The 24,522-nt window shown below is 40.7% G+C and overlaps 3 protein-coding genes across 10 annotated transcripts; all 3 read left to right on the top strand.

Annotated features, from left to right (window-relative positions):
* The first annotated feature begins 194 nt into the window (after window positions 1–194).
* Window positions 195–3,351, top strand: zgc:158398 (uncharacterized protein LOC568894 homolog). Of its 3 annotated transcripts, none has more exons than XR_009768261.1 (7): window positions 195–346; window positions 626–802; window positions 1,836–2,100; window positions 2,198–2,291; window positions 2,436–2,577; window positions 2,739–2,800; window positions 2,886–3,351. XR_009768261.1 is itself a non-coding variant. In XM_061671681.1 (7 exons), the coding sequence occupies exons 2-7, from the start codon at window positions 641–643 to the stop codon at window positions 2,904–2,906; spliced, it is 825 nt and encodes a 274-aa protein (XP_061527665.1). In that variant the 5' UTR covers window positions 195–346; window positions 626–640; the 3' UTR covers window positions 2,907–3,351. The 3 variants fall into 3 exon arrangements, 2 of the variants coding, with proteins under 2 accessions (XP_061527665.1, XP_061527666.1); XM_061671681.1 differs by having other exon boundaries at window positions 2,660–2,800; XM_061671682.1 differs by having other exon boundaries at window positions 264–284; window positions 2,660–2,800.
* Window positions 3,352–3,905: 554 nt separating this feature from the next.
* morc2 (MORC family CW-type zinc finger 2) lies at window positions 3,906–16,177 on the top strand. Of its 2 annotated transcripts, XM_061671683.1 has the most exons (28): window positions 3,906–3,973; window positions 4,472–4,571; window positions 5,584–5,637; window positions 5,717–5,751; window positions 5,823–5,891; window positions 6,019–6,109; window positions 6,199–6,307; window positions 6,537–6,696; window positions 7,175–7,286; window positions 8,059–8,184; window positions 8,260–8,339; window positions 8,434–8,516; window positions 8,617–8,702; window positions 8,816–8,956; window positions 9,050–9,204; window positions 9,872–10,000; window positions 10,089–10,194; window positions 10,560–10,692; window positions 10,768–10,854; window positions 11,819–12,058; window positions 12,129–12,389; window positions 12,638–12,712; window positions 12,985–13,099; window positions 13,380–13,518; window positions 13,606–13,773; window positions 14,043–14,136; window positions 14,993–15,181; window positions 15,285–16,177. In XM_061671683.1, exons 2-28 carry the CDS (start codon window positions 4,504–4,506, stop codon window positions 15,351–15,353), a joined length of 3,174 nt encoding a protein of 1,057 aa, XP_061527667.1. In that variant the 5' UTR covers window positions 3,906–3,973; window positions 4,472–4,503; the 3' UTR covers window positions 15,354–16,177. The 2 variants fall into 2 exon arrangements, with proteins under 2 accessions (XP_061527667.1, XP_061527668.1); XM_061671684.1 differs by lacking the exon at window positions 12,638–12,712.
* Window positions 16,178–16,480: 303 nt separating this feature from the next.
* Window positions 16,481–24,442, top strand: LOC133399802 (acyl-CoA dehydrogenase family member 11-like). Of its 5 annotated transcripts, none has more exons than XM_061671688.1 (15): window positions 16,481–16,604; window positions 17,983–18,272; window positions 19,084–19,307; window positions 19,393–19,492; window positions 20,024–20,141; window positions 20,236–20,378; window positions 20,453–20,605; window positions 21,060–21,154; window positions 21,239–21,338; window positions 22,405–22,545; window positions 22,593–22,733; window positions 23,250–23,357; window positions 23,458–23,629; window positions 23,714–23,780; window positions 23,869–24,442. In XM_061671688.1, the coding sequence occupies exons 2-15, from the start codon at window positions 18,000–18,002 to the stop codon at window positions 24,011–24,013; spliced, it is 1,980 nt and encodes a 659-aa protein (XP_061527672.1). In that variant the 5' UTR covers window positions 16,481–16,604; window positions 17,983–17,999; the 3' UTR covers window positions 24,014–24,442. The 5 variants fall into 5 exon arrangements, with proteins under 5 accessions (XP_061527672.1, XP_061527674.1, XP_061527675.1 ...); XM_061671690.1 differs by having other exon boundaries at window positions 20,248–20,378; XM_061671691.1 differs by having other exon boundaries at window positions 20,272–20,378.
* The last annotated feature ends 80 nt before the right edge of the window (window positions 24,443–24,522 follow it).

The raw sequence follows: 24,522 nt of genomic DNA on the forward strand, positions 1-24,522 counted from the left end.
ACACACTGCACAGAAACGGATCTACTTGTCCCCCTTCTAAAATCCCAAAATAAGAGCTGCAATAAAAACACAATACTTGCTTAATCATCACAATGTCATTATCAGTAGTTATCATATGGACCTTTAACTATCTGCGTGACAAGGTTACCACCGGTCACGTGGTTGTGGTCGCCCAACCAGTATGCAGCCGTAAAACGGAGAAATTGTCGTAAAAACGTGTCAGCCTTCCAGCACCTTAACTTTGTGAACTTTTTATCTGAGATAAGCAATATGCAGTTCATTGGGTACTTTTTTTTTTATTTTGCAAAAATAACGAGGTGATGACAGGATCCTGCTCGATATTACGGTATGCAGTTTGCTAGATATGTATCGACATATTATATGCAATCGGGTGACGCAGGCGTATTCCTCCCCCCCCCCCCCCCCCTCAATATAGTTGCATCCTCCTGCATTTGCAAAACATGCAAACCAACAGCACACATCTAAGAGTCAATTTGCTCGCAACAGCGTCGCTGTATTTTCTTTTCTGAACACTGATTAACCCTAACACAAGTAAACATACGGTCATTTGACTAGACTTTACATAATAAAGTGACCTGTCTTTGTCCTGTTTACCTTATTCCAGGTTTAATTGTGTTCGATGATGGCCTCTTGGCAGCCGGTGAGCAATATGAGAGATTATGTGTCCCAGAACCCTCCGACCGTGACCTTTTTCCTGTGTCTCCTGACATTGGCCATTTCGTTCATCTGCCTCGGCTCTTACAGCTATAATCACACCCTGCCCAATCCTGACACAGCAAAGGTAAGGACTCCTTTATTTGTCGTGCGTTTGGAGACTGGGACACGTCATATGTGCAAGTTGGAACAAGCATGACTGAGTGGCAAGCGATGGCATTGTGATGCACATCACACCATTCAGCAAGATCCTTTTTACAGTTAAAGGAAAAATAGATGCGGTAATATTTAGTTTTTCTATGCCTCGCATAATTATCGTAGTGTGGAGTTGCCCACTGTGAAGCAGTTCCTTTGAGCAAGGCACTAACGCACAGTGCAATTAAGCGAACAGGTTGCGCGTATGTGAACTCTGTTGAGTATTTCATTGAAAAAGTCCAAACCGTAAATTTTCTAGACCTGTTGTCAAACGTTTTGCACCAAGTACCAATGCGTGTTTGTCTAAAACGTTGCTCACTTTCCTTCCTTGCTAATAATCCTTCAGCCGAACGACAAGCAGGCTTTTTCTTTGTGATCCACTTCAGCACCGCTTTTGGGGTTCTCCTCAGACATGTTGCATCAGTTGCTATTTTTCCATTTTCAAGGGCAAATTGCTAACTCTTTCGTGGACAAAAGACAGGACAAAGCACTTTGAGAAGAATGAGAGATCCGTTCAATAAAAACATGCGTGCAAGTAAACAGTTCAAATACAACCTGATGGCCGGTCAATAAGTGTCAACATATTTTTCCTTAGGCAAGAAATAGGTTATCATCTGCTTCATGTAACTAGTGAACCACAGAAATCTTGCTTTGTCTCACAGCAAAGCGATAATACAATATCGTGGAGAGAGAAAGAAGCAAAGTCTACTTTCTTATCCTCACACTAAAACAAAAGATTATGAGGTTCAAAGTAATATTTTTTTAACAAAAATATATTTTGTCGATACTTATTGTAAATATGATTTTTTTTATTATTATTATTATTTGTGTTTAAAAATATATATATTTTTAAAGTGCTGTCTAGCACTACCGTCTCTGTAACTGTGACTGCTGAAATCACATATGAACACAACTTCATTGTATCTAGGGTCCAACAGTTATAATATTGCTGTTTTGTCTCTTAGGACTGGAACCATCTCATCTCTGCATTAGCACACTTCCATCTGTGTGTAAAAACCAATTGGAGTTCAGATGAGCCAGTGCCTCCGGGCCCATCTCAGCTTACACGGAACAAAATAGATGGAGACGCTTCGCTTGACTTGACGTCACAACCCCCAACTGTCATCAGTTTGCATCTCAAGGTTCCTCTTGCCATCACAACCAGCCACGGCCTTCCCAAAAATGTTGAACTTTGCACAACCTTTATTGCCAGGCAGTTGCATCTTGGGGGTTGGTATTGCGTTTGAGCACTTTAGGGGGGGGAAAAAAAAAAAAAAAAGAAAACGATCTTGTATTTTTAATGTTGAGCGATTGTTTTTCTCTTCAGGCAATGAGATTGTGAAAGTAAACATCCATTCTGAAAATGGTACCGACACCTGCCTCACTATAAAAGCGCCAACAGCTCTCTTCCCAATGAGACAGTGAGTTCAGCTGCACTCGAGTGTGTTTTGAACCTTGAAGTATGAAAATACCACAAATAAATGTCTAGCCTCGTTAATTCATTGAGTCAGCTGTTTGCATAATTATGCCCATTTAAAAAAAAAATAATAATATTTTTTATGTAGACTTCCCCCAGAGTGTCCTGCATCTGGCAACAACCGTTCATCTGTCCACGTGGAGGCAATTGAGCAGACACCACCGGCATCACAAGCATGCTACCGTCTTCTCTCCAGGAATGACCCCACTTTCACTGTCATGTTAACAAAGGTACCACATGGATGAAATGTATAAATAATGCGCTCTGCCAAAGAACACACGTCATCTGGCAATTTGTTTTCTTCATCTCTAGGAAGAGCAGTGGGTGTCAGTGAGACATCTCATAGAAGTCAGTGTGTGTCTGATAGGAGTTTGTTTAATATTTTGTTTAGCTACGAGCCTGACACATTCAATGATGCGCAACTACCACAGGAAGGGACTGGATCTTCAAAATGTAAAAGTTTCTTTTATTATTATACAGTTGTGAATTATGACTAACTTTGTTTTGACTCTAACGTCATTATTGTTGTTTGTTGCAGGAACCTTTGATGGACAGTTGAACACTTTAATCAACTGAATATTGAAAGATTGAGTCCAAGGCTGTGAGGAAAAACTATTCTACCGTCCAGTGGGATCCTAATGAGAACTTTTTGCGCAATATGTACTTCTCAACAGGTTTTCTGTTTACCGTAGTCCAGTGTCTCAGATATTTGCTCCGTGTAAATGTTTGCCGGCTTTAGATTGAAGTAGTAGAAAATTATGTTAATTCTGTTGCTGTTGAATTGCACCTAATACATACTGTATGTATTAACATAAATAAAATCTAAATCAAGTCTTTCACATCAGGAAGTGGAAAAAAGCTATTTTACATTTCGGTTCTATTTGATGATAAATGTATATTTAATATATTATTACATGTCTTTAAAACAGTTTCATGATGAATAAAGAACTTTTGTTAGAGTTAGCCTGTTAATTTTAATCGGTTCATTTGAGGTCAAACGCCAAACATGGACAGTAGTATATTCAATATATTATTACATGTATTTAAAACAGTTTCATGATGAATAAAGAACTTATTTTTAGAGTTAGCCTGTTAATTTTAATCGGTTCATTTGAGGTCAAACGCCAAACATGGACAGTAATGAGATGTAAAAATGTGATTTAAAAAAAAATAATAATAATTTATTATTACCAATACAATTTTGTGGGACAAACTCAGAGACTAAAAATGGCTTCCTGTAGAAATGCATGTGATGGCCGATAAATTAATTTGTATGGCTGAAATGTTAAGGAACTAAATTAAGGGGCTTTAAGGACTTGAACATTGGAACCAGAGGAGGTTCATGGGTTGAGTCCCGCTGCAGACACATGAAAATGGCAACAAGATGTTGGAGAGATGCTAGTCTCATTCCTGACCACTCTCTCGGTGACCTGAAGCAAGGCACTGACCCCATACTCCATCACCTTTGAGTACGTAAAATGGCTCTTCAACTCCAAAGTTGAAGGTGGCAGCAAAGTACTTTTGTCACTTATGCGCAAGTACCACCATGCAAAGTGAAGAAGAAGAAGAAGAAGCGTAGAGGCGTGGCTTTTGCAGGCCAGGAGGAAGCCAACTTCTAATCGTAAGGTAAGCATGTACTTCCACTATTTAGCGGCCCTGTGAACGCTTTATATCAGCTGAGGAGAAGCTAAACGTATCACACGTTTGTTTGTCGCCCCCTGTGCATGGTGACATAACAGGCAGACTGTAATACTCTGAAAGCCCTTCTATACCGCTAACGTTAGCTACAAAGCTACTGCTACTTCGTAAACAATGTACAACTATGCTAACGCCAGCTAACATGCTAGCTAAACCTTACATGTCCGTATTAGTCTGCGCCCCGTCGCTGATGTCTGAAACATTCGTGCCACGAATTTCTTCGTTTTGCGGCACACGAGATCTGCTCACAAACCTTATCACCGTGCACACGTACCAATCATGTGCTCGAACATGAACCATAACAATAAGTTCCTTCCGTTTTCATCGCAAATGCGCATAGTGCGTGGCAGTTTGTTATGCTATGAAGGATGTGCAGTGCCAATGATTAAACCATCACGATAAATGCAATCTTCTGTACTGTTACAGGACTTAAACCTGTGGAGTAGCTGTCTGTGGTCATGGCCTTCTCGAACTACAGCAACCTGAGCAGGGCTCAGCTTACCTTTGAATACCTGCACACTAACTCGTAAGTACAGCCTCACTGCTTTACAGCGGACATGTTTCGAAACATCAACAATCACTCTGTTTAGACTAAACGTGCCATGCTATGTGGTATTCATATTGTGACGCTAGTGTGCTGAGAGAGAGAGATTTCTTATTATTTATGTACTACAAGTAGTGTATCTTTGTTCTTCTATCTATGCCAGCTACTCTTAGTGGTACGTACGACATCAGAGCCCATGTTTTGGAAATGCATGTTATAACATTTCGTCTTTTCAGACTGACCCACTGCCGCTGAGCTGTCATGTTACACTTGATTAAAAGCGTGGATTAAATCTTGATAAATTAATTCATCATTACCAAAAAGAGAAGACCCACGTCTTGTGATTTGATTGTATAATGGAAATTCGTTTTTTTTACATTGCATCACTATCGAAGGTCTAGTACAGAAATAAAGATAATTGGTCTGTTTTTGTCCTGATGTTGCCCCTTCCTGACCAAGGATGACAAACACCAGATCTTATCCTTAGCCTATGTCTGAAAGGGGTGAGGGTTGGCAATCTTACATTAATTAAATGTGTCTAGTATGCACAACAACAAAAATCACGAGGACTAGAATGGTGGTGGGTCAGATTCTTTATTTATGTTATGTGCTGTGTTGAGATTATCGGAGCACACCACACACAGATAACTGTTAAGTGCCTGAAATTTTTTTTTTTTTTTTAATCATCTTCATGTGTGGTGTCTGTAACAGATAAAAAGTCTCTTAAGATTTAAATCCTTTTGTGTGTACCAGGCCTAAGTATGTTGCATTTTTGTGGCATTTATTTTCTGGCATTTCCGTATTGCTGGACGAACAAATACTTATTGGATTGGATTGGAAAATGGGTGGCTGGATGGTATTGTATGTAGGAATTTGAAAGCTTATAAGGGCGGGGTACAATTTGAATTGTAGATTACGTTAAACTTGAAATAACATTACAACACTCTTATTATGAGCATTTTAATTTTATTGATTGAATGCCGCTTGGTCTTAGGACAACCCACGAGTTCTTATTTGGAGCCTTGGCAGAGCTTGTGGACAATTCCAGGTATTTGTGTAGATAGCCATTATCATAGCCATTATGAAGATGTTTGTTTTGTAATCAATCAGGGGTTTTCCTTTCACAGAGATGCCAACGCCACACGAATTGACATTTACACAGGTAAATTTCAGCACTGAATACACTGAAGCGTGCACTTTTCTTTTAACGTGTCCTTCATAACTTGTCGACAGAGAAAAGGCCGGAGCTGCGGGGCGGCTACATGCTATGTTTTCTTGATGATGGCATTGGAATGGAACCAAGTAAGTGGCAATTCACAGTATCACAGACCTTGATGTTCGTGTTTATTTCATTGTTGTTTTATGTGGACTCTGAATTTTTGTTTTGAAGTTTTCACATTGTTTTAAAATGTATTATTATTTTTTTAAGGCGAAGCAACTCATGTGATCCAATTTGGAAAGTCGAGCAAACGATCCCCTGAGTCCACACAGATTGGCCAATATGGAAATGGACTGAAATCGTAAGATCTTTAGAATCTTTTACGTGAAAATTGCATGTGTGATGCATGTTTTGATGAGTTTCCCTTTTATTTTATGCGTGTCTTGATAGGGGATCCATGCGAATTGGGAAAGACTTCATCTTGTTTACAAAAAAGGGCAACAGTCTAACGTGCCTTTTTTTATCAAGGACTTTCCATGAAGAGGAAGGTCTTGATGAGGTCAGGCTAATGAATATTTCTATTTCATGAGATGACTGCTACATTTAGTTATCACGGGCTTAATTGTGTGTGTGTGTGTGTGGGGGGGGGGGATCGTCAAATATTAGTGATTTGCAATATATTTCAATTCTTAATGTATCATATTTATTTTATATTTGTATTTTGTGGGACCTTAAGCTGATCTGACGTCAAAATTTATTCTGAATCATTCATAAATTCATGTCCTCAGGTAATAGTTCCTCTCCCATCCTGGGATTTGGTAACTAAAGACCCGCTGACATCTGACCCAGAGAAGTACGCCATTGAGACCGAGCTGATATGCAGATACTCACCTTTTAAAACTGTACAAGAGTTGATGGAGCAGTTCAGCAAAATTGAAAGTGTCAGCGGTTAGTAAATGTGTGCGCGTGCCTGCGTAAGATCCCCACTATCTGCCCTGATGACAGTCATGTATGTATGCTCTTGTTTCTTGGAGTTGATAAAAACATATTTTCTTTTTACACACACTAAAACACCACAAACAACTGTTATTAGACATGTAGCCCCAGAAGAAATTTCTTTTCGCACATATTTGTCCATCTGGTAATGGTTTCCTATGAGAAAAGGATACAGAGATGCTTGAACTAGAGCTGAACTGTCTTTCTGTTATGAAGGACAGTTCTAATGGCTGACGGAGAGCCTCATTCAAATCATGACGTTGTAAAGCATGCTTTCATTAATTGTTCAACTACACGCTTCATCACAACATGGACTTACAAGGCTTTTTGTCAGTTACTATACAACTGAACTACTTGTGGTACCCACGTGACTTCTCATTAGCCAAGACGTAGCCATGTTTTGATTGTCACATTTGTGTTATCTGTCAAGGTACCCTGGTGATCATCTATAATCTGAAGCTGATGGACAACAGAGAACCAGAGCTGGATGTAGAGACGGATCACCAAGACATACTGATGGCTGGAATGCTTGCCGAAGGAGTGTGAGTCCGTGCAGTTCTCGTTTAATCAAACTGGAAAGCAGGCTGGAGGGGCGATAGATTATTAAATGCATTCATAAATGCAGACATAATGTATCAATAATTGCTTGTTTAATAATAATATGCTGGCGGAAAGAAAAAAAGTGTGACTGTGGAAGTGCAGCAGTTGCCGGGAATACAAAATACTGTTGTTGTTGTTTTTCCACACAGAAATTTAAGGTCGCTTCACTATCATGGTATTGCGAGCGATGAGCGCGTACTGTACTTACGTTCTTGCACGTGCACAGCAAAAGGCGAGCCACAACGGGTGCCGATACTAAACACATTCTGCTTTTTTTTTCTTGACTGTCTGACATGAAATCAGATCAGGCCTTTCCTGTTTTAAGTCAATTAGGATTCCCAAATGATTTCTATTTGTCAAATGCCAGAGTAGTGAGAGAACAATACAGTCATGTTCAAAAATATTGGCACCCCAGGGGTTTTAAATTTGCCAGCTGCGCTCGTCTACAAAATTAAAAACACCCGGTTTAGCCCACCTCCTGACAGAGTTACTCCAAGCGCAGCGCTGGATTTGCGCTCATCACAACAATAGAGCCCTGAGTGTGATTGACTGGCAATCAGTCAAAGGTGTACCCCACCTCTTGTATACGGTCAGCTGGAATTGGCTCCTGCTCTCCTGTGACCCTGAACAGGATAAACGTTAGAACATGGATGGATGAAAGCCGTTGTGAGACCATGAGCAAATGACAATGGCTGTGAGCTCCCTCACTTACAGGAAACCAGAGAGGAGGTCATTTAGAGCATACGCTGCTGTGTTGTACATCGACCCCCGCATGAGGATTTTTATCCAGGGACATAAAGTGAGGACCAAGAGGTTGTCTTGCTGTCTTTATAAACCGAGGTAATGTAACACACACGCTTTCGCAACCCTGCACCATGTGGCAGGTTCTCAATTGTTTTCTTCCTCTGTTTTCAGAGTTTATAAGTACTCATCAACTCGTTTTAAAACGCGCGCTGAACAGGAAGTCAAGAAAGCAGATCATCTTGCTAAGATTGGTGAGTCGCAGATATGCGTCCACCTATTAGCTCTCATATCATGCATTCTACACGCTCTTGTATTGACTTGGTGATTTTCTGTCACCAATTCAAGCGGAGGAGAAAGCCAGAGAGGCAGAAAGCAAGCGTTTAGCCATGGAGGCAAGACTTGGAGACGATGTGTCAAAAGATTCTCGAGTAAGCCAGATACCGGATCACTTTTAGGGTTCACGTTGGCTGCACAGGTTCGACAGCTGCTAACACCAACACCCCCCACACTCCCCTTCCTGCCTTTCAGACGATCCTGAGAAAGGTCCAGGATTCGGCTATGATGCTTAGACGGGATGCTGACATGAAGAAAATAATTCTAGAGTCCAAGCAGAAGTACGATAGACGATTAATAGTAGCAATAGTAACATTTTTGTCCAGACAGGAGGATGTTTTGTGGAATCAAAAAAAAGTTAGTTATTTTTAGTTATTTTTCTCTCACATCTCAGAGCATTAAAGGAGCCCAAGGAGCTGAACTTTATATTTGGAGTGAACATAGAACAGAGGGACCTGGATGGGATGTTTGTATACAACTGCTCTCGTCTTATCAAGATGTACGAAAAGACGGGTCCTCAGCTGGATGGAGGCATGTGAGTAGCGTGCACAGTGACTGTCATGAGGTCAGCATGATGATCGTGTTTGAGGGGTTTTACAATTATGTCGTTTGTGTTTTTGTTACACAGGGCCTGTGGAGGTGTTGTCGGCGTGGTGGATGTCCCGTATTTAGTTCTCGAGCCTACACACAACAAGCAAGACTTCGCAGATGCTAAAGAGTATCGACATTTGCTGAAGTCCATGGGGGAACATCTGGCTCAGTACTGGAAGGACACTGGCATTGGTGAGAAACGCCTTTACACATTCGTCTGATCTAATTATAAATACTAGAATTTCCCCATTATGGAACTAATAAAGGCTTATGCAATTCCATTCTATTGTATTCTATTGTAATGCTGGAAAAATGCTGTGCTGAAACCCTGGACAATTTGTGCAGCTAATGTTTGACTCCTCTGTAAATTGCAAGCTCATTGGTCATGTCTTTCCCTGAAAGCAGTTACAGTGTTGCACTGAATTAAATGCAATGTGACTCCCACATTGAATAATGTTAACACATTTAATGCAGGTTACTTCATCAACCCAGTGACCAAAAGAGGGAGATGTGGTGATAGAGTAATATTTAAGCTAGAGAAAAATAGTAAGTAAATGTTGCAGTTGCAGATCCAGGGAACACGGTTTTCGCCTAGGAACAATCCCTGTTGGATTAAGGATGTTCAATGTTCAGTTCATGTGTTCCTTATGAAATGCTGAGTATGTTCATGCATGATGCCGCTCAGAAAGCATCCCTGTTGGATTTTCTGGGGAAGAATGTTCAATGCTAAGTTCATGTGTTTCATATGAAATGCTGAGTATGATTATGCACGATGCAGCTCAGAAAGCGTCCCGGTTGAATTTTATGAATAAGAATGTTCAATGATGTGAAATGCTGAGTGTGTTTTTGTGTAACACAGCTCAGAAAGGCATAGTGAAGTTCTGGGATGAGTTTGGATACTTGTCTGCCAGCTGGTCTGCACCTCCGTCATCGGAGGCAAGATATAAGAGACGCCGTGCCATGGAGATCCCAATTACTATTCAGTGTGGTAAATCCCAGACGCGCACGCACATTCAGAACTCCATCTTGTCGCCACAAACCTGTGTTAACACAGCTTTTACAAATTGTGTTTTTAGATAAATGCTTAAAATGGAGAACGCTGCCATTCCAGATGGATGCTGTCGACAAACGCTACCCAGACAGCTGGGTGTGTCTTATGAACCCAGATAGCACCCAGGATAGGTACACACATGCACAACTATAAAGTTAACTCCATATATGGATTCATTGGCCACAATATTAAGTACACATGTCCTGAACAACCTAATGAGATCCAATAACAAAAGATAAACACGTTTGTCTGTCTGTGCATTTGTTTCGATTATTATCATGGAGAGGTATTCATTGAATAATTTATCTAATATGGTGGTTGTAGTCTGCAGTGGTGTCTAAATAAACAAGTGTTGTTTTTTTTGTTTTTCGTTTTGGTTAAATCGCATCAAATAGTGCAGGTGAACCTAATAAAGTGGCCAGTATGCGATCATGCCCGTTTTGCAAAGTGGCTTTAGCTAGGTGACACTTTAGTGATTTTTCTCAATGCGTCATAGATGTGACGCTGCTGAAAAGAAACCCAATTTGCCCTGTGGTGTCCTGAAGAAAGAAAAGCAGACAGTTGAAGACAAACAGAAAGAGATTGCAGAAAAAATCAAACAGCAGCAGGATAAACTGGAGGCCTTGCAGGTAGCTTATTTATTCCTCACGGCCTCACTTTCTTGCCTTGCACTGTTACTTGACACATGTGTATCTCCTCTTCAGAAAACCACTACTATCAAATCTGCGGCAGACATAAAGAAGCTGCCACTGGACGTTAGCATGAAAACAGCAACAGAGAGCCCCTCGAAGGTGCACATGCCGTTGGAATTCCGCTTGGTTTTTAATTCTCTGTCCTGTTAGTAATTTGGATATTATGTTATTCTTTTCATCGCATTTGATGCATCCCCTAGGGTAAAACCACCAACAACATGTTTTTGTTATGTCATGTTTTAATATTGATTTTAGATACATTTTGTCATAAATTCACCGCAATGAATGAATCACTCCTTTAGTTGCAAGTATTGCCATCGGCGATGTCTCACCTGGAACCTGAATTTTTACAGTGATGTTTGTGGAGGCATCATGATGGTATGGTTAGAACGTCTGCCTCACAGTTCTACTGTTCCAGCTTCAACTTGTGTAGAGTAGGCTCCAGCTCTCCCATGATCATGATCACATTCAGGCAAAGCACTATAGAAAATGGTTGTATGTTTCTGGATTCAAACCGAAAACCCAATAGTTTTTCCTTTGCCCATACAATGTAGTAATAATTTTGTAGATATGTAATGTGAAGGAAGCAAAACATGAATGTATTCAAAAGCATTATGCAAGGAAACATGTAATTGTACATGTACAGTACATAATACAGTATGTTGTTGCAACTTTATGCTTGTGTGATCAGGGGTCTAGTCACTCGCATGCTTTCGTTGGCACACTTCTTACCCCGGCTGACACATTTTTTTAATGTGTAATTAGGGCTGGCTGGCAGTGGCTGGGTACTGGGGCACTGGCATGGAATTGAGCACATGCGATCTGAGCAAAAGGCAGCAACATATACTATGTCACTACCATCGCCACCCACATTTGACTGCCACAATTGTGTAAACTTTATGGAAGGCCAGTTGAAACAAATGTGTCTTAACTACTCTACCACAGTGTAACAATGTTCATTCTTGATGATAATGACTTGTCATCAGTTGGTTCTTGGATGTGTGGTGACCATTACTGCTGTTGCTTCAACTGTTTATTTATTTTGCACACTTTGTCATCAAAGGCGAGTCGGTCTTCAGAGAGAGCTGTAACGCGCCCCCGATCACCGCCGCTGCCAGCTCACCTCAAGACTCCACAGAGTGCTCCCCCACCCCGCACCCCATCTCAGCGGCCCACTCGGACACCTGTCCCTCCCCCACCTAAGGTTGAACCATCCAGGTCCAAAGCTATGGTCAAGTCACCAGCAGCAAAGCCCACCGCCAAAGCTTCTTCCAAAACACCCCCACCAAGCCGCACTTCGAGGGTAAGACACATGTCATATCGTTATGGAATGCAGTACGAAAAGGAAGCTGAACATCTTGTTTCTTTCTTAGTCACTCACTAAAGCAGCAGCCAAACCTGCAGCTGCTGGACAACGTAAGAGAGCAATTGTGCAAGAGGACATTGAGGAAGAGGAGGAAGAAGAAGAGGAGGAGGAGGAAGAAGAGGAGGAGGAGGAGGAAGAAGAAGAAGAAAGTGGGGAGAGTGAAGAAGAACAACCCCAGACAAAGAAATCCAAGATAGACACTGCAGTTGGTAACCGGGGGAAAGTGGTGGAGAAGGCCCCAGCAGCCAAACGTGGCAAGTTGGACGAGGTAAACATCAGTAAATGTTATCAGCATGAACATCAGCATTGCACATGCATCAATAACTGCACCAACCACATGTGCACTTTTCTTTAATACAACTGTTGCTTGTTGCTTAAACTCCGCCAACATTACTCCCCTCCCATCACCAATAATCCCCATGAAGAGAGTTAGCAAAGAGAGAACTTTTTCAGTTGTTTACTTGCTGGTTAAGTCACAGAACCTCAATCGAAGCCCGTTTACTGTTGACCTAACAGGTTAACACACAATCACAGTCTGGAAAGAAAGGAGTTGCTACTCCTCCACGCCAGACCTCTGTTGCTAAACCCAAGGTAGCTTTACCCATCCCTCAGTCTGTTTGCTTCTCCTAAAGCTGGCTTGCATCTGCTCTATTCAACTTTTAATAATCAAGATCACATGGAACTATTATTCTTATGTGATAACACCCGCTTGAGATGGTGGCAATATTGTATTCTTCCATGTATCCTTTAGCCAGAAACTGACCTCACTTTCACCTCTTTCACTAACATGGATTGACCATGTCTGTACATTACTTTCCTTCTGTCTTGCTGTGGTTCTAGTAATGAGAGTTTTGTCTGTGTAGGCGCCAGAAAAGGCGCCAGAGAAGGCGCCAGAGAAAGTGCCAGAGAAATTGTCAGAGAAGGTACCAGTGAAGGCACAACAGCAGGAACTGGAGAATGACAAGAATGCTCAGAAAGGTATCAATACACTCAAATCATATACACACCGTTATATAGTCATAATATGCCATCTCATCTAGTGCTTCAATTATAAATGTACATCTTTATTAAAATGCATTTTGTACTTGCCATATTTCTGTATTTTCAGATTTCCTTGAATTTAATCTTCAACTCATATTGCTTTTTGTAATTTCTTCTAGTCCCATTCCACAAGGTTGCCTGACAAACTGAAATGCACTTGCTTCCATGGTTGGTTTAATGCACAGTCCGAGTTCAAAAACATTTCTTTTTTCTAAAGATAAGGGACTGCTAGTTGAAGTCCGTGTCAACAAGGAGTGGTTCACAGGAAAAGTCATCGCTGTGGAGTCCAACAAACAGAGTGTTCGCTGGAAAATCAAGTTTGACTATGTCCCTCGAAACACCCCTAAAGACAGATGGTGAAACTTTTTTGTCGAGTGTGCGTCCCTACTAAATGCAATTGGTTCATATTCCATGGAATTGATCAATTGTTTCTTTCTGTGAAGGGTGTTTAAGGGCAGTGACGAGGTCCGTCTGATGCGTCCGCCGTCTCCCATCTCCCAGATGCCTGACACCCAGCAGGAGACCGAGAAAGCGTCTGCAGCCATGGAGCCAGATACCACACAACCTGGCACCAGTCGGGAGGTGACAGAGAGCCTGGTCACCATGTTGAGGTGAGTGGCTCCTATGTCACTCGTGTTTGCACGGATTGAATCTGCAAGAGAACAAAACATTTTTTCATTTAGTCGTGGTGTTGAATTTGAAAAATCTGATTACTTCTCATTACGAACGGTTGGGATGAAATACTTTTTTTTTTTTTTTTCATTATTTCCTTTACAGTTACTCCTTGGTACTCAAAAATACTTTGAATGTGTGTCTAAACCTGACTCAGTGTATCCTCTGTGAGGTGGATAACTGACAAGTATGTTTCTGTTCTTTCCAGGACAATGCTGCGTTACTTCTTCCCTCCTGCTTTTCAGATTCCTAAGGATGATGTAAACAGCATGACTGCAGAGGAGTTGGTGGCCTTTCCGCTGGTGAGATGAAAGCAGAGTGCACACCATCACGCTACACTTTTTTGATAACCAATTTCAGCAACTCTTTAAAGAGCTTACGTTTACCCTTCTGTCAATGTTCTACCCCAGTGGTTCTCAGACCTTTTACACCAATTACCACCTATAAAAAATACTTAGCGCAGCCTATCCCAGCTGACTTTGGGCAAGAGGCAGAGTACACCCTGGATCAGTTGCCAGTCAATCACAATAGGAAAAAAACCAAAACAAAGTTATTATAAACTAAGCATGTATATACATTTATTATTTATTCATTTTGGTGTCATTGTTTGTGTACCGGTTATTGAATCAGTAGTAAATGGATTCATCTGCTTATTAAGGTTTTTATTAAATGTGAACTGTGGTCTCGACATACAGGTGCCATCTCAATAAATTATCACATTGTAGGAAACTGTTTTTTCCTTTTAGTCTGTCACTGTGAGTGAAATATTTCATGATTTTATTTTTTATAAGTTTAATGATTATAGCTTGGAGCTAACAAAAACCCCAAATTCAACATCTTGAGAAATTTGAATATTACATCAACAATCAAACTGATTTTTTTCTATATAAAAATTAGGCTTAAAATTAAAGTTAGGGGGGATTGGATTTCTCAAATTATTTTCCCGTGTTTAATTCATCTGTATAATGAGTTTCACTTTTTGAATCGAATTAGTGAAATATAAATGGATTCATCTGCTTATTTTTATTAATTTTTTTTTTTTCTTTTTTTTTTTTCTTTTCTCTGCTATTCTAACTTATTGAGATGCATCTGTAGTAAAGTAGTATGTTGCTAGGCTAGTGCTGATGTAACAGTTTGTGATTCTCTTGTCTACTTCAGAAAGAGTATTTCCACCAGTACGAATCAGGTCTCCAATCGTTGTGCAACTCGTACCAGAGCAGAGCGGACGCTAAGGCCAAAGCTGTGGAAGAGAAAAGCAACAACACAGAGATGAAACTGAAGGAAGCAGATGAGAAACTACAAAAACTACGAACTAACATTGTTGCACTTCTGCAGAAAGTTCAAGAGGTTGGGCAGCTTACTGTTAGACTCGTTTTTTTATTTTTATTTTTTTTATATATATTCATGGTCTTGGAAATGATGATGCAATAATTGCTTCCCCCCAATTTAGGATATTGACATCAACACAGATGACGAACTTGATGCGTACATCGAGGACCTTCTCACCAAAGGAGATTAAATGGGATGGAAAGGAGAAACACAGGAAGAAGAGAGAACGTGCACATTGAACAACTGACAGCCATGATACTGACAGCTCCCCAGGCACTCCTAGTTAAGAGTGTCATGTGAATATTTGGCGATATTTTCATTGTTAAACCATACCCCCTTTTTTCATTTAATAGTAACCATACACTCCACACTGGTGTTTATCTTTTATTTTTGTTGGTACGTTGTTGGCAGCCATCTAGCATGTCAATTTCATTTTAGTCTTTTTATAAACCTACTGCTACTGTTTATGTTAATCAGCACTAAAGCCAACCTATCTTTAATTTGTAGGTTTAATACGGATTAGGGTCCCTATATAGTCAAAAAAGGCAGTGACAAAAACTGGAGTTTATTTAGCTCCATTGTCAGGTGAGACATTGATACCAAGTATTTTAAGAGTTTGGATTAGCTGGACCGCACTCTGTACTGCTGTCTATATGTAAACGTAACTATTATTTTTGTACACTCGAACACATCGGTGTTGCTCATTATAGTGTCCCGTCCTGACCAGCTTGACTAGCAAACTGAGTAAATCACACTAAGAAATTCATACTGGGTTTTATCAGTATAAATGTTAACGCCTATTCTGTTTAATCTGGGGGGGGGGTCTGTTTAATGCAAAAGTACAGTGTTCCTACTCACCATCTTTACCTGCGTCTTTCTTTTTGAACATATTTTAACATGTCATGAAAATGTTTTATTAAACTTTGCATGATTCAGTCTTTGTTTAAATTGGAAGAAATGGTTCTGTATTTTTGAAAAATCATTACTTAAACAATAAAACTGGTTCAACAACAATCTGCATGTCGCTTTTTGATGCAAAAATAAATAAGGTTGGGGAAACCATAACCCAATACATTACATTTAAATGGTGTAGTAGCGGTTAGTGCATCTAATTCATGTTGTTTTTAAACATTTACTTAGACAACCTTTATCCAACGTGCAATGCATTTAATTGAATTATTGTCTGCGCACAGTTTTATTTTCATTATCTTTAAGCACAGTTAGCATCTTAGTGGTTTACAATGATAATTTTAAAAAATGAACACTTTGACCTTCTGTATGTTTTTTAATGTTGGTCACGATTGTAGTCGGGGCGCAGTATTTTTTTCCCCGGTGGTACTTGGTGTTAAAAGTTTGAGAATCACTGATTTGAATGACAGCAAGTGGTTTTATTTTGGAAGTGAAGGTCTGGTAGACATAAACAGAGCAGCCGAACTCTTTGGTAAGCTCGCTTTTTTTTTTTTTTTTTCCATCAACGTACTTTTTACGTGTGACTTAATATAACATATGATTTACAACATAACATAAAGTCACCATATGAAAGGGGTATTCGTCAACGTAAGTGCAATAATCATGCGAAACCGAGTACCTTTCTTTAACTGGAAACCAAATTGTTAGCTGAGTGCTCGCAAAGCTCGGCTAACTATCGGCAGAGAAGCTAATACCAATAGTTGTGTCAACTTTATTCGCAATAAAGTAGTGTAATATTTGAATGATAATGTTTCTCGGCGCTAAGAATGACAAAAAATGAACTTTGGCCCAGATTTGAGCTGGACCTGTTGTACAGATTTGAACAGAACTTCAAACTGTTGAATGAATAAATACAGGGAAAATGAAAGAAAGGTGACACAAATAGTTGTACAGTATCACTATCGTTATATTTTTAATAGTGATTAACGAGTTTGATATAAGAAGTATGGTGACAGAGTGGTTAGCATGTCTGCCTCACAGTTATTAAGTTCAGTGTTCGAATCTCGGACTTTTCTGTGTTGAGTTGCATGTTCTCCCCGTGGTTGCGTTTGTTTTCAAAGGGTACAAGAGTTCACTTTCTCCCATATAACAAAAACAACTGTGCAAATAAGGCTATAAGTGAAGATTAAAAATACTAAACAAAAAAAAAAAAGAAGAAGAAAGGTCAGTACATATGATTGTCTAGTTTGTTTTATGTGCCCTGCGATTGACTGGCGACCAGTCCAGGGTGTGCCCCGTCTCTCACCCAAAGTCTGTTACATTAGGCTCCAGCTCACCCGCAACCCTAATCAGGTCAAACATTATTTAAAAAAAATAATTTTAAAAAATCTATCATTTTTCAATGACAACATCGACATACATTTTAAGGTCACACGACACACATTGTAAGAATAAGTATGTCGTCACGAGACACAAGAAGGCACGCTCAATTACCACTCTACTCAAACTGTTTTAATTCATGTTTATGGTTTGATGTGTTTTTCACGCAAACAATGTGGCTCTTCAGGTTTTAAAAACTGCATGCAATGAACTAGTTTGCAGCTGCATAAGAATACAGCGTCACAAGAAGGCACGCTCAGTTAACGCCATACATATTGTTTTCCATTTGCTAGTTTTATATTTATGGCCTAGAAGTGGTTTTCATACAAATATTTACCGGCACTGTTTAGCCTAGGTTACTAATAGACTACGGCACATTCTGACTTGCATAGAAATTCGGAACGGAACGACGACATAAACCGAAGACTCAAGTCAAGTCACCAAACATGTTCAGTTTCCCTATACGCCTAAAATCATGTGGTAAATGGAATGAAGTAAAGTCTTTATTGTCTTCCCCCCCACCTCATTAGACAGTGGACACAGAGCCATGTCAGCTTTAAGGTGCTGCCAGGCTGCTGGCTGCTGGCTGCAGGTGCGGCGTGGTGTCACCCGGCCCCCCGTCCACATCAGATGTGTCAGTAGCCTTGAAGCAGGCTCAAGACCATCTGAGGAAGAGCAACTCCGGGAAACGGCGGCGGCAGCTCTGCCCGTTTCTGCGGCTAGGCTGGGATCTTTCTTTCAGGACAGACCTGTGCTCAAGAACCCTTTTCTGGAGGATGCCTTATTGAGGGGATACTTGAGGAGGCACGTGCCTCAAGAGGTGAGCATAGAGCATGGAAACTATTGAATGGTAACTCACTGGGGTCCCCGCAACTCAATGTGCAATACATAATATACTGTATAGCTATAATATGCATGCAAAATGTCATCACTGTAATCTTGAGCTCATCCACTCAACCAAAAATAGAATTTGTCAATTTTGGTTGTGATTTTTTTTTTTTCTTCTTCTTAATTTTCATTCATTCGATTTTATTGAAAAGCGACTTTTCATTTTCTGGTGTTTCTTGCTTTAACTGCACTGAATCTTTTGTCTTTCTAATATTTAGTTTTTTAGCTAGAGTGCCATAATATTACCAACAGCTCTCAATATGTTGCAGTCCAGTTCTACTACAAACTACAACCACAATGCAGTGGATCCTAGCTATTTGTGGTCCGTATGCCGCGCAAATAGCTCCTCATATATATCATATATATATATATATATAATTTTTTTTAGAAAAAGAAAAATCAAAAAGAAAAAATAATTGAATTAAAAAGAAAATCTGCGAGAAGGTGCCAATGCAAGTATGCGGGGGTCCACTGTAATATATAATTCGACATTTTGTTGCTTTAACAGTTTCCTTCAAAGCCAAACATTATCTTTTGTGAAGGTAGAGAGTTTTAACACAGCACTGTATTAGATGTCATCTACGTTGGACATTTGATTCTTAAGTGATCTTTTGCATACTAATTAGCTGCTTAACGGCAAAGTTACGGTAGACAGCTCCAAAATGGCAATACGTGTGAGTTAACAACTGCGTATGTAAGATGATTTACACTCTATTCTGCATTTGCTTGTTTTTTTTTCTTAGGCAGTGTTCGCAGACTTGTGTGCCTTTGGCAAGCGCGTGGTGACGGAGGTGGACCTGTGGGGCAGAGACTGTGAGGTCACTCCCCCGCGGTTGACGCACTTTGACCCTTGGGGACGCAGAGTGGACCACATCGTGACCTCCCCGGCGTGGAAATGCATGAAAGTGCTGTCAGCAGAGGAGGGATTAGTCGCCATCGCCTATGAGAAGCGGTTTGGAGAGTGGAGGTTTTTTTTTTTCCTCTTCGCTCAATTGAATAACCATTCTAGTCATTGACAAAGTGAGTTTGATCTAAGTGTGTTTTTGTTCCAGTCGAGTTTATCAAATGAGCAAGTTGTACATCTTCTCCCCGTCCTCTGGCCTCTACACTTGTCCCCTGGCAATGACTGACGGCGCTGCCAAAGTCATTCAGGTAAATCCCAGCTCACCTCCATGATAGATACAACAAAAATATATAAAATTGTCCTTGAACATACCTGAAGTTAGGTTTCTAGGTTTCTAATTATTCTTCTCAAGCTGCCACACCACCCCTAAAGTCTTCTTCACTCGGTGTGCTTGCTGTTTTGACAACCAGGTAACGTTTACACAACTCGGACAAACGGGGAAACATTCCTCATTCTGGCCTCGTCACCGATTGCGGTTTCTGCATGGTTAGAATTTGCGGTGTTTCTCCGGCGCACCCGAGACTCTAATGATGAGCATAAGCGACTAAGCGGTATTGAAAAATGCCAGCAGGTACAATTAACCTGCGTTTACACCTGTTGCCATTCATTCAACAGCTTTATTATTATCATCGATTGTATTCGTATACTGTGTCACATTTTTGTTTGATGGTGGGACGCAAGATTTTTCTAACACAATGTAATGTGCCTGGGCTCAATAAAGATTGGGAAACACTGATTTAGAGCAAGTAAATGTGATATGCGTGTGTGTCTATGTGAAGTCCATAGGTGTTTCTTGGCCTGTAGAAGAAGCCTACAGGCGACTAACCAGCCGTCAGTCTGAACATTTCTGGACATCAGGGCAGTGGATGACAGAAAGACAAGGAGGCTCAGATGTAGGTCAGTTGTAGTAATAATATTTCTGTTGATGGAAAACCCACTTTTGTCTTGTTGCTTATTGCTTGTGTATGGGTGCGTGTCCCTTCGTGTTTAGCCGGTGGCACAGAAACAATGGCTGTACTCCAAACAGATGGCTGGTACAAACTTTATGGCTTCAAGTGGTTCACGTCAGCCACTGATGCAGACATGACTCTCACACTGGCCAGAGTGCGTGACAGAACAGGAGCAACAACACCGGTACTGCTTACACTCTGTGTGTGTGTGTGTGTTTGAGAATGACATTTCACGGATGGTTGTGTATGTGATTTCAGGGCAGCCGAGGTTTGTCTCTCTTCTATGCAGAGGTGAGTCGAGACCAAGATGGCTGTTTGAGAGGGATTGAAGTTCAGAGGCTGAAGGACAAACTAGGCACCAGACAGATGCCCACAGCCGAGTTACTGCTGGACGGCCTCCAGGCACACCGGGTCAGTCCCTTTACCACGGACACCTGCACAATCTGTAATCCATCATGGAACATACAGGAACTGTAAAAACAATGCTTGACTAAAATAATATGTAGCTTTGATTAACATTGTTGCAGGTATACATTTAATATGATTATTATTGTGCTTGTTGGTTATATAGGTGTTCAACTGCACTGCATCATATAGAGAGTTGTATCTAATGTTTTGGTCACCTCATCTAGAAAAATGAGAAAAACAAATTATTAGACACGCCTCTCAAAATGACCACCATATTGTTAAATGAATGTCTATAACAATGTCGATCAAAACACATCATTTTTAAATTTTTGAAACATTGTTTTATTGGATCTCAATAGATTGTGCAGGTGTAACAAATGAAATGGCTGGTGGCTATACATTTCTGAATGAAATCCACATATGCTATTGTTATTAATTTCCGCTGCTTTATTCCCAGCTATCAGAAGAAGGACGAGGTGTGGCCTCCATAGCAAACATGCTAACTATAACCAGGATCCACAACAGCATCTCTGCAGCAGCAGCAATGAGAAGGCACAAGCCCTTGCATTACTTTCTGTCTAAGTTTACTCTCTTTTGCGCCAAGTAAGAAGATTAATAATATTTATGTTCTCACAGGGTGGTCCATTTAGCGCGTGACTATGCCACTCACCGCTCTGCTTTCGGAAAGCTTATTAAAGAGCACCCGCTGCACATGCAGACCCTTGCCAGGATGGAGGTGAAGTTAGCACCAAGGCAGAATTAACCAATCACATTCACTCATGTTCAATGGGAGTCAGCACACACCTGCAACAATTTAAAGTGACTCAGATGCTGGAAGGATTTTCCTGACATTTTTGTAGTCGCATCTTACAGCACAGGCATCTTCCACAGCGTCAGAGGGATAACATTGTTCAAAGGTGTCAGTCAGGACCAGGGTACAAAAGAATTTCCAAATAAATCTACAACGGAACACAGTCAAGACAGTCATTATCAAGCGGAGAAAATATGGCACAACATTGACATTTCCAAGAACTGGATGTCCCTCCAAAATCGATGAAAAGACAAGAAGAAAACTGGTCAGGAGGGTTACCAAGAGGCCGACAACAACATTTAAGGAACTGAAGGAATTTCTGGCAAGTGGTGGCTGTTTAGTATATGTGACAACAATCTTCCATCTTCTTATGTCCTGGCTATAAGTAGGGTGGAAAGACAAAAGCCTTATTTTACAAAGAAAAAGATCCAAGCCTGACAACAGTTTGCAAAAACACATTTGAAATGTCCCAAACACATGGAAGAATATGTTATGGTCCACTGAAACCAAGGTTGAACTTTTTGGACATAATTCCAAACTTTGTGCACAAACACAACACTGCTCATCACCAAAAGAACACCATACCTACAGTGAGCAGCATCTCGCTTTGGGGCTGTTTCTTTTTTCCAGCGGAGACTGGCACCATAGGCAAGGTGGAGGGAATGAGAAACAGTTTAAAACAAGTGAACTTGATTTGGGGTTAATCACAGGCCCTTTAAATGGTGGCAGTGTTGTGCTGACCCTCATTTGACATGAGTTTGAATGTTATAATAGGTTGTGCACTGCTGTGCAACCACATCAGTTGATTTTTACTTTCTCGCTTGAATTTTATTTATTTATTTATTTTCCAATTATGTTGTACAGGTTATAAGTCCTACTAATGGTGGACAATGTTTCAGAATGATTTATCTTGGTCTTGTTTCTTACATTACAAAATCCTGGCACTTGAGCAGGGGTGTGTAGACTTCTTATATGCTTGCGACGCATGCAGGTGGAGACCCGTGGAGCTTTCCTCCTGGCGATGGATGTGTGTCGCCTGCTGGGACGAGAGGAGAGCGGCATCGCCACCCAACTTGATACGCACCTCTTACGTCTGCTCACACCTGTTGTCAAACTCTACACCGGTAAACAGGTAAGAATGTATACTTTGTGTTAGCTAACGCTTATCTGATGAGTCAGGACTCTGAGCTCGTTAATTTCAGGCAGTCGCTGTGTTGTCGGAGGGTTTGGAGAGCTTTGGCGGGCAGGGCTACATCGAGGACACGGGGCTGCCAGGACTGCTTCGAGATGCACAGGTGGAAAAGATTTTCTTCTGACAGTGTAATAAGCCCCTATACATAAACACAACAAATTACAACCTGATTCACATCCAATTGTCCATAGGTGAGAATGGGAGTGTGAATGGTTGGTTTTCTTTTCGTCCCCCCGTGATTGACTAACCCTAATGAGGATATGCGGTATACAAAAAGCATGGATGGATGTTTTGAATGTAATACAGTAGTCGTAATTGTAATGAATGAATGTCAAAGTTCCCATAAACTTAAACGCAACAGTCTGCGATCTACAGCAGCATGTAATTTTTTATTTTTTTCTCCTCATATTTTGACTTTATTCTTGTAACTTTCTCATTATTCTCCCAAAATTCGTTTATACTCTTGTAAGCTTTCTACTCTTCTGTATGACATCATGCCTATTTGGAATAATTCCTACATACTGTATGTCTTATAAAATCCAAGTTGATAAATTCAAATCTGTGTACGGGAAAACAAACTCATGCTGATTATAATGTAACCTTCCCTATGGCGATAATACATTTGATGCTTATTTTGTGTTTAGGTGCTGAGCATATGGGAAGGAACAACAAATGTTTTGTCCCTGGACGTGCTGCGCTCTGTGGCTCGAAGTTCAGGAATGGTTCTCCATGCTTATTTCACTCATGCCAAAGTAAAAGCTCGTCGGAAGAACACATCAAACGAGTCCACCAACTGTAAAGGCAACGATCGAGTTATACTGCGTGTGTGTGCGTGTGCGTGTGCGTGTGGAGTCCCTGCTTGCAGGCGCTTCAAGCGTCTCCTCTTTGGGTCCAGCTGTGAGAGCAGTAGATGGGGCTCTCTCTGAACTAGAAGGCTTTGTCCAGGAGGCAGCCACCAGAGCGCCGAGCTATCTGGAACTCGCAGCCAGAGACTTGGCATACAGCCTGGCTCGCATCTATACGGGTAGATGAAAAATGCAAACACACATGACAGCAGATTACACTGACGTCCACTAACTGCACACATCCTTCTCCTTCTTAATCGTAGGTGCCCTTCTCATTGACCATGCAAGTTGGAAGGGAGCGTCTCCAGCTGACATCTACGCAGCTCTCAGGTGAAACAAAAAAAATGAGGAGAAAAATAAAACCAAATGAAGAAAAAACAAACCATTTAGAATCTTTTTAAAAATATTGCCTCATCAGGTGGTGTGAACAGGACTTATGCATCCTGGCATCCAACAAGGCGAGAGGATGCTACGATGCTAACTGTCAAGGACTTGATTCAGCACTTGTGTACGACCAAGCGACTGATGGCAAAACTGATGCATACTGTAATTTGAATGATTAAACAGTACTTCAGCTTTATTCATGACTATATCATGCACTATTTAGATAGCAGTTACTCAGCAAATGAAAACCACATTGATTTGCATGGCCAATAGAACTGGTCTGTGAAGCAATTACAGTAAATAATATTTCTTACATATTAATACTGTATAACATAACGCATTTCACTGTGTCTTTTCAAATACATGTTTCCACACTGATTTAAAAAATGCTGGCGCTTGTACAGGTGGAGCACCTGGTGAAGTTCAACAGCCATGAAACTATCACGTCCGCCTGACATTTCAGTTTGTATGTTGTACATGCGTTATTGTGGTCCTCCATTGCTTATATCATATGGTCTTTTTGTTTCATTCGAAATCATGCTATATGTTTCACAACACAAATGATGTGACTATTTTTAAACATTAAATGTTTCCGTGTATACAGTAGTGCATTGCTGTAGTTATGGGGAGCATTGACTTTACGAGAAGTCATTGAAGGAAGCACACGTAGTTGGTGTATTGGTAGGCG

Source organism: Phycodurus eques, chromosome 3 (assembly GCF_024500275.1).
Source record: "Phycodurus eques isolate BA_2022a chromosome 3, UOR_Pequ_1.1, whole genome shotgun sequence".
Lineage (NCBI taxonomy): Eukaryota > Metazoa > Chordata > Actinopteri > Syngnathiformes > Syngnathidae > Phycodurus > Phycodurus eques.

Excerpts from the sequence above, each read along its gene's own strand:
- zgc:158398 (XM_061671681.1), top strand. The coding sequence starts at position 641 with ATGATGGCCTCTTGGCAGCCGGTGAGCAATATGAGAGATTATGTGTCC. Across the intron at positions 2,101-2,197 it reads CAGGCAGTTGCATCTTGGGG|GCAATGAGATTGTGAAAGTA; the intron begins GTTGGTATTGCG and ends TTTTCTCTTCAG. Across the intron at positions 2,801-2,885 it reads AGGGACTGGATCTTCAAAAT|GAACCTTTGATGGACAGTTG; the intron begins GTAAAAGTTTCT and ends TGTTTGTTGCAG.
- morc2 (XM_061671683.1), top strand. The coding sequence starts at position 4,504 with ATGGCCTTCTCGAACTACAGCAACCTGAGCAGGGCTCAGCTTACCTTT. Across the intron at positions 5,752-5,822 it reads ACGAATTGACATTTACACAG|AGAAAAGGCCGGAGCTGCGG; the intron begins GTAAATTTCAGC and ends ACTTGTCGACAG. Across the intron at positions 6,308-6,536 it reads AAGAGGAAGGTCTTGATGAG|GTAATAGTTCCTCTCCCATC; the intron begins GTCAGGCTAATG and ends TCATGTCCTCAG.
- LOC133399802 (XM_061671688.1), top strand. The coding sequence starts at position 18,000 with ATGTCAGCTTTAAGGTGCTGCCAGGCTGCTGGCTGCTGGCTGCAGGTG. Across the intron at positions 21,339-22,404 it reads AGACCCTTGCCAGGATGGAG|GTGGAGACCCGTGGAGCTTT; the intron begins GTGAAGTTAGCA and ends CGACGCATGCAG. Across the intron at positions 22,734-23,249 it reads AAAGATTTTCTTCTGACAGT|GTGCTGAGCATATGGGAAGG; the intron begins GTAATAAGCCCC and ends TTTTGTGTTTAG.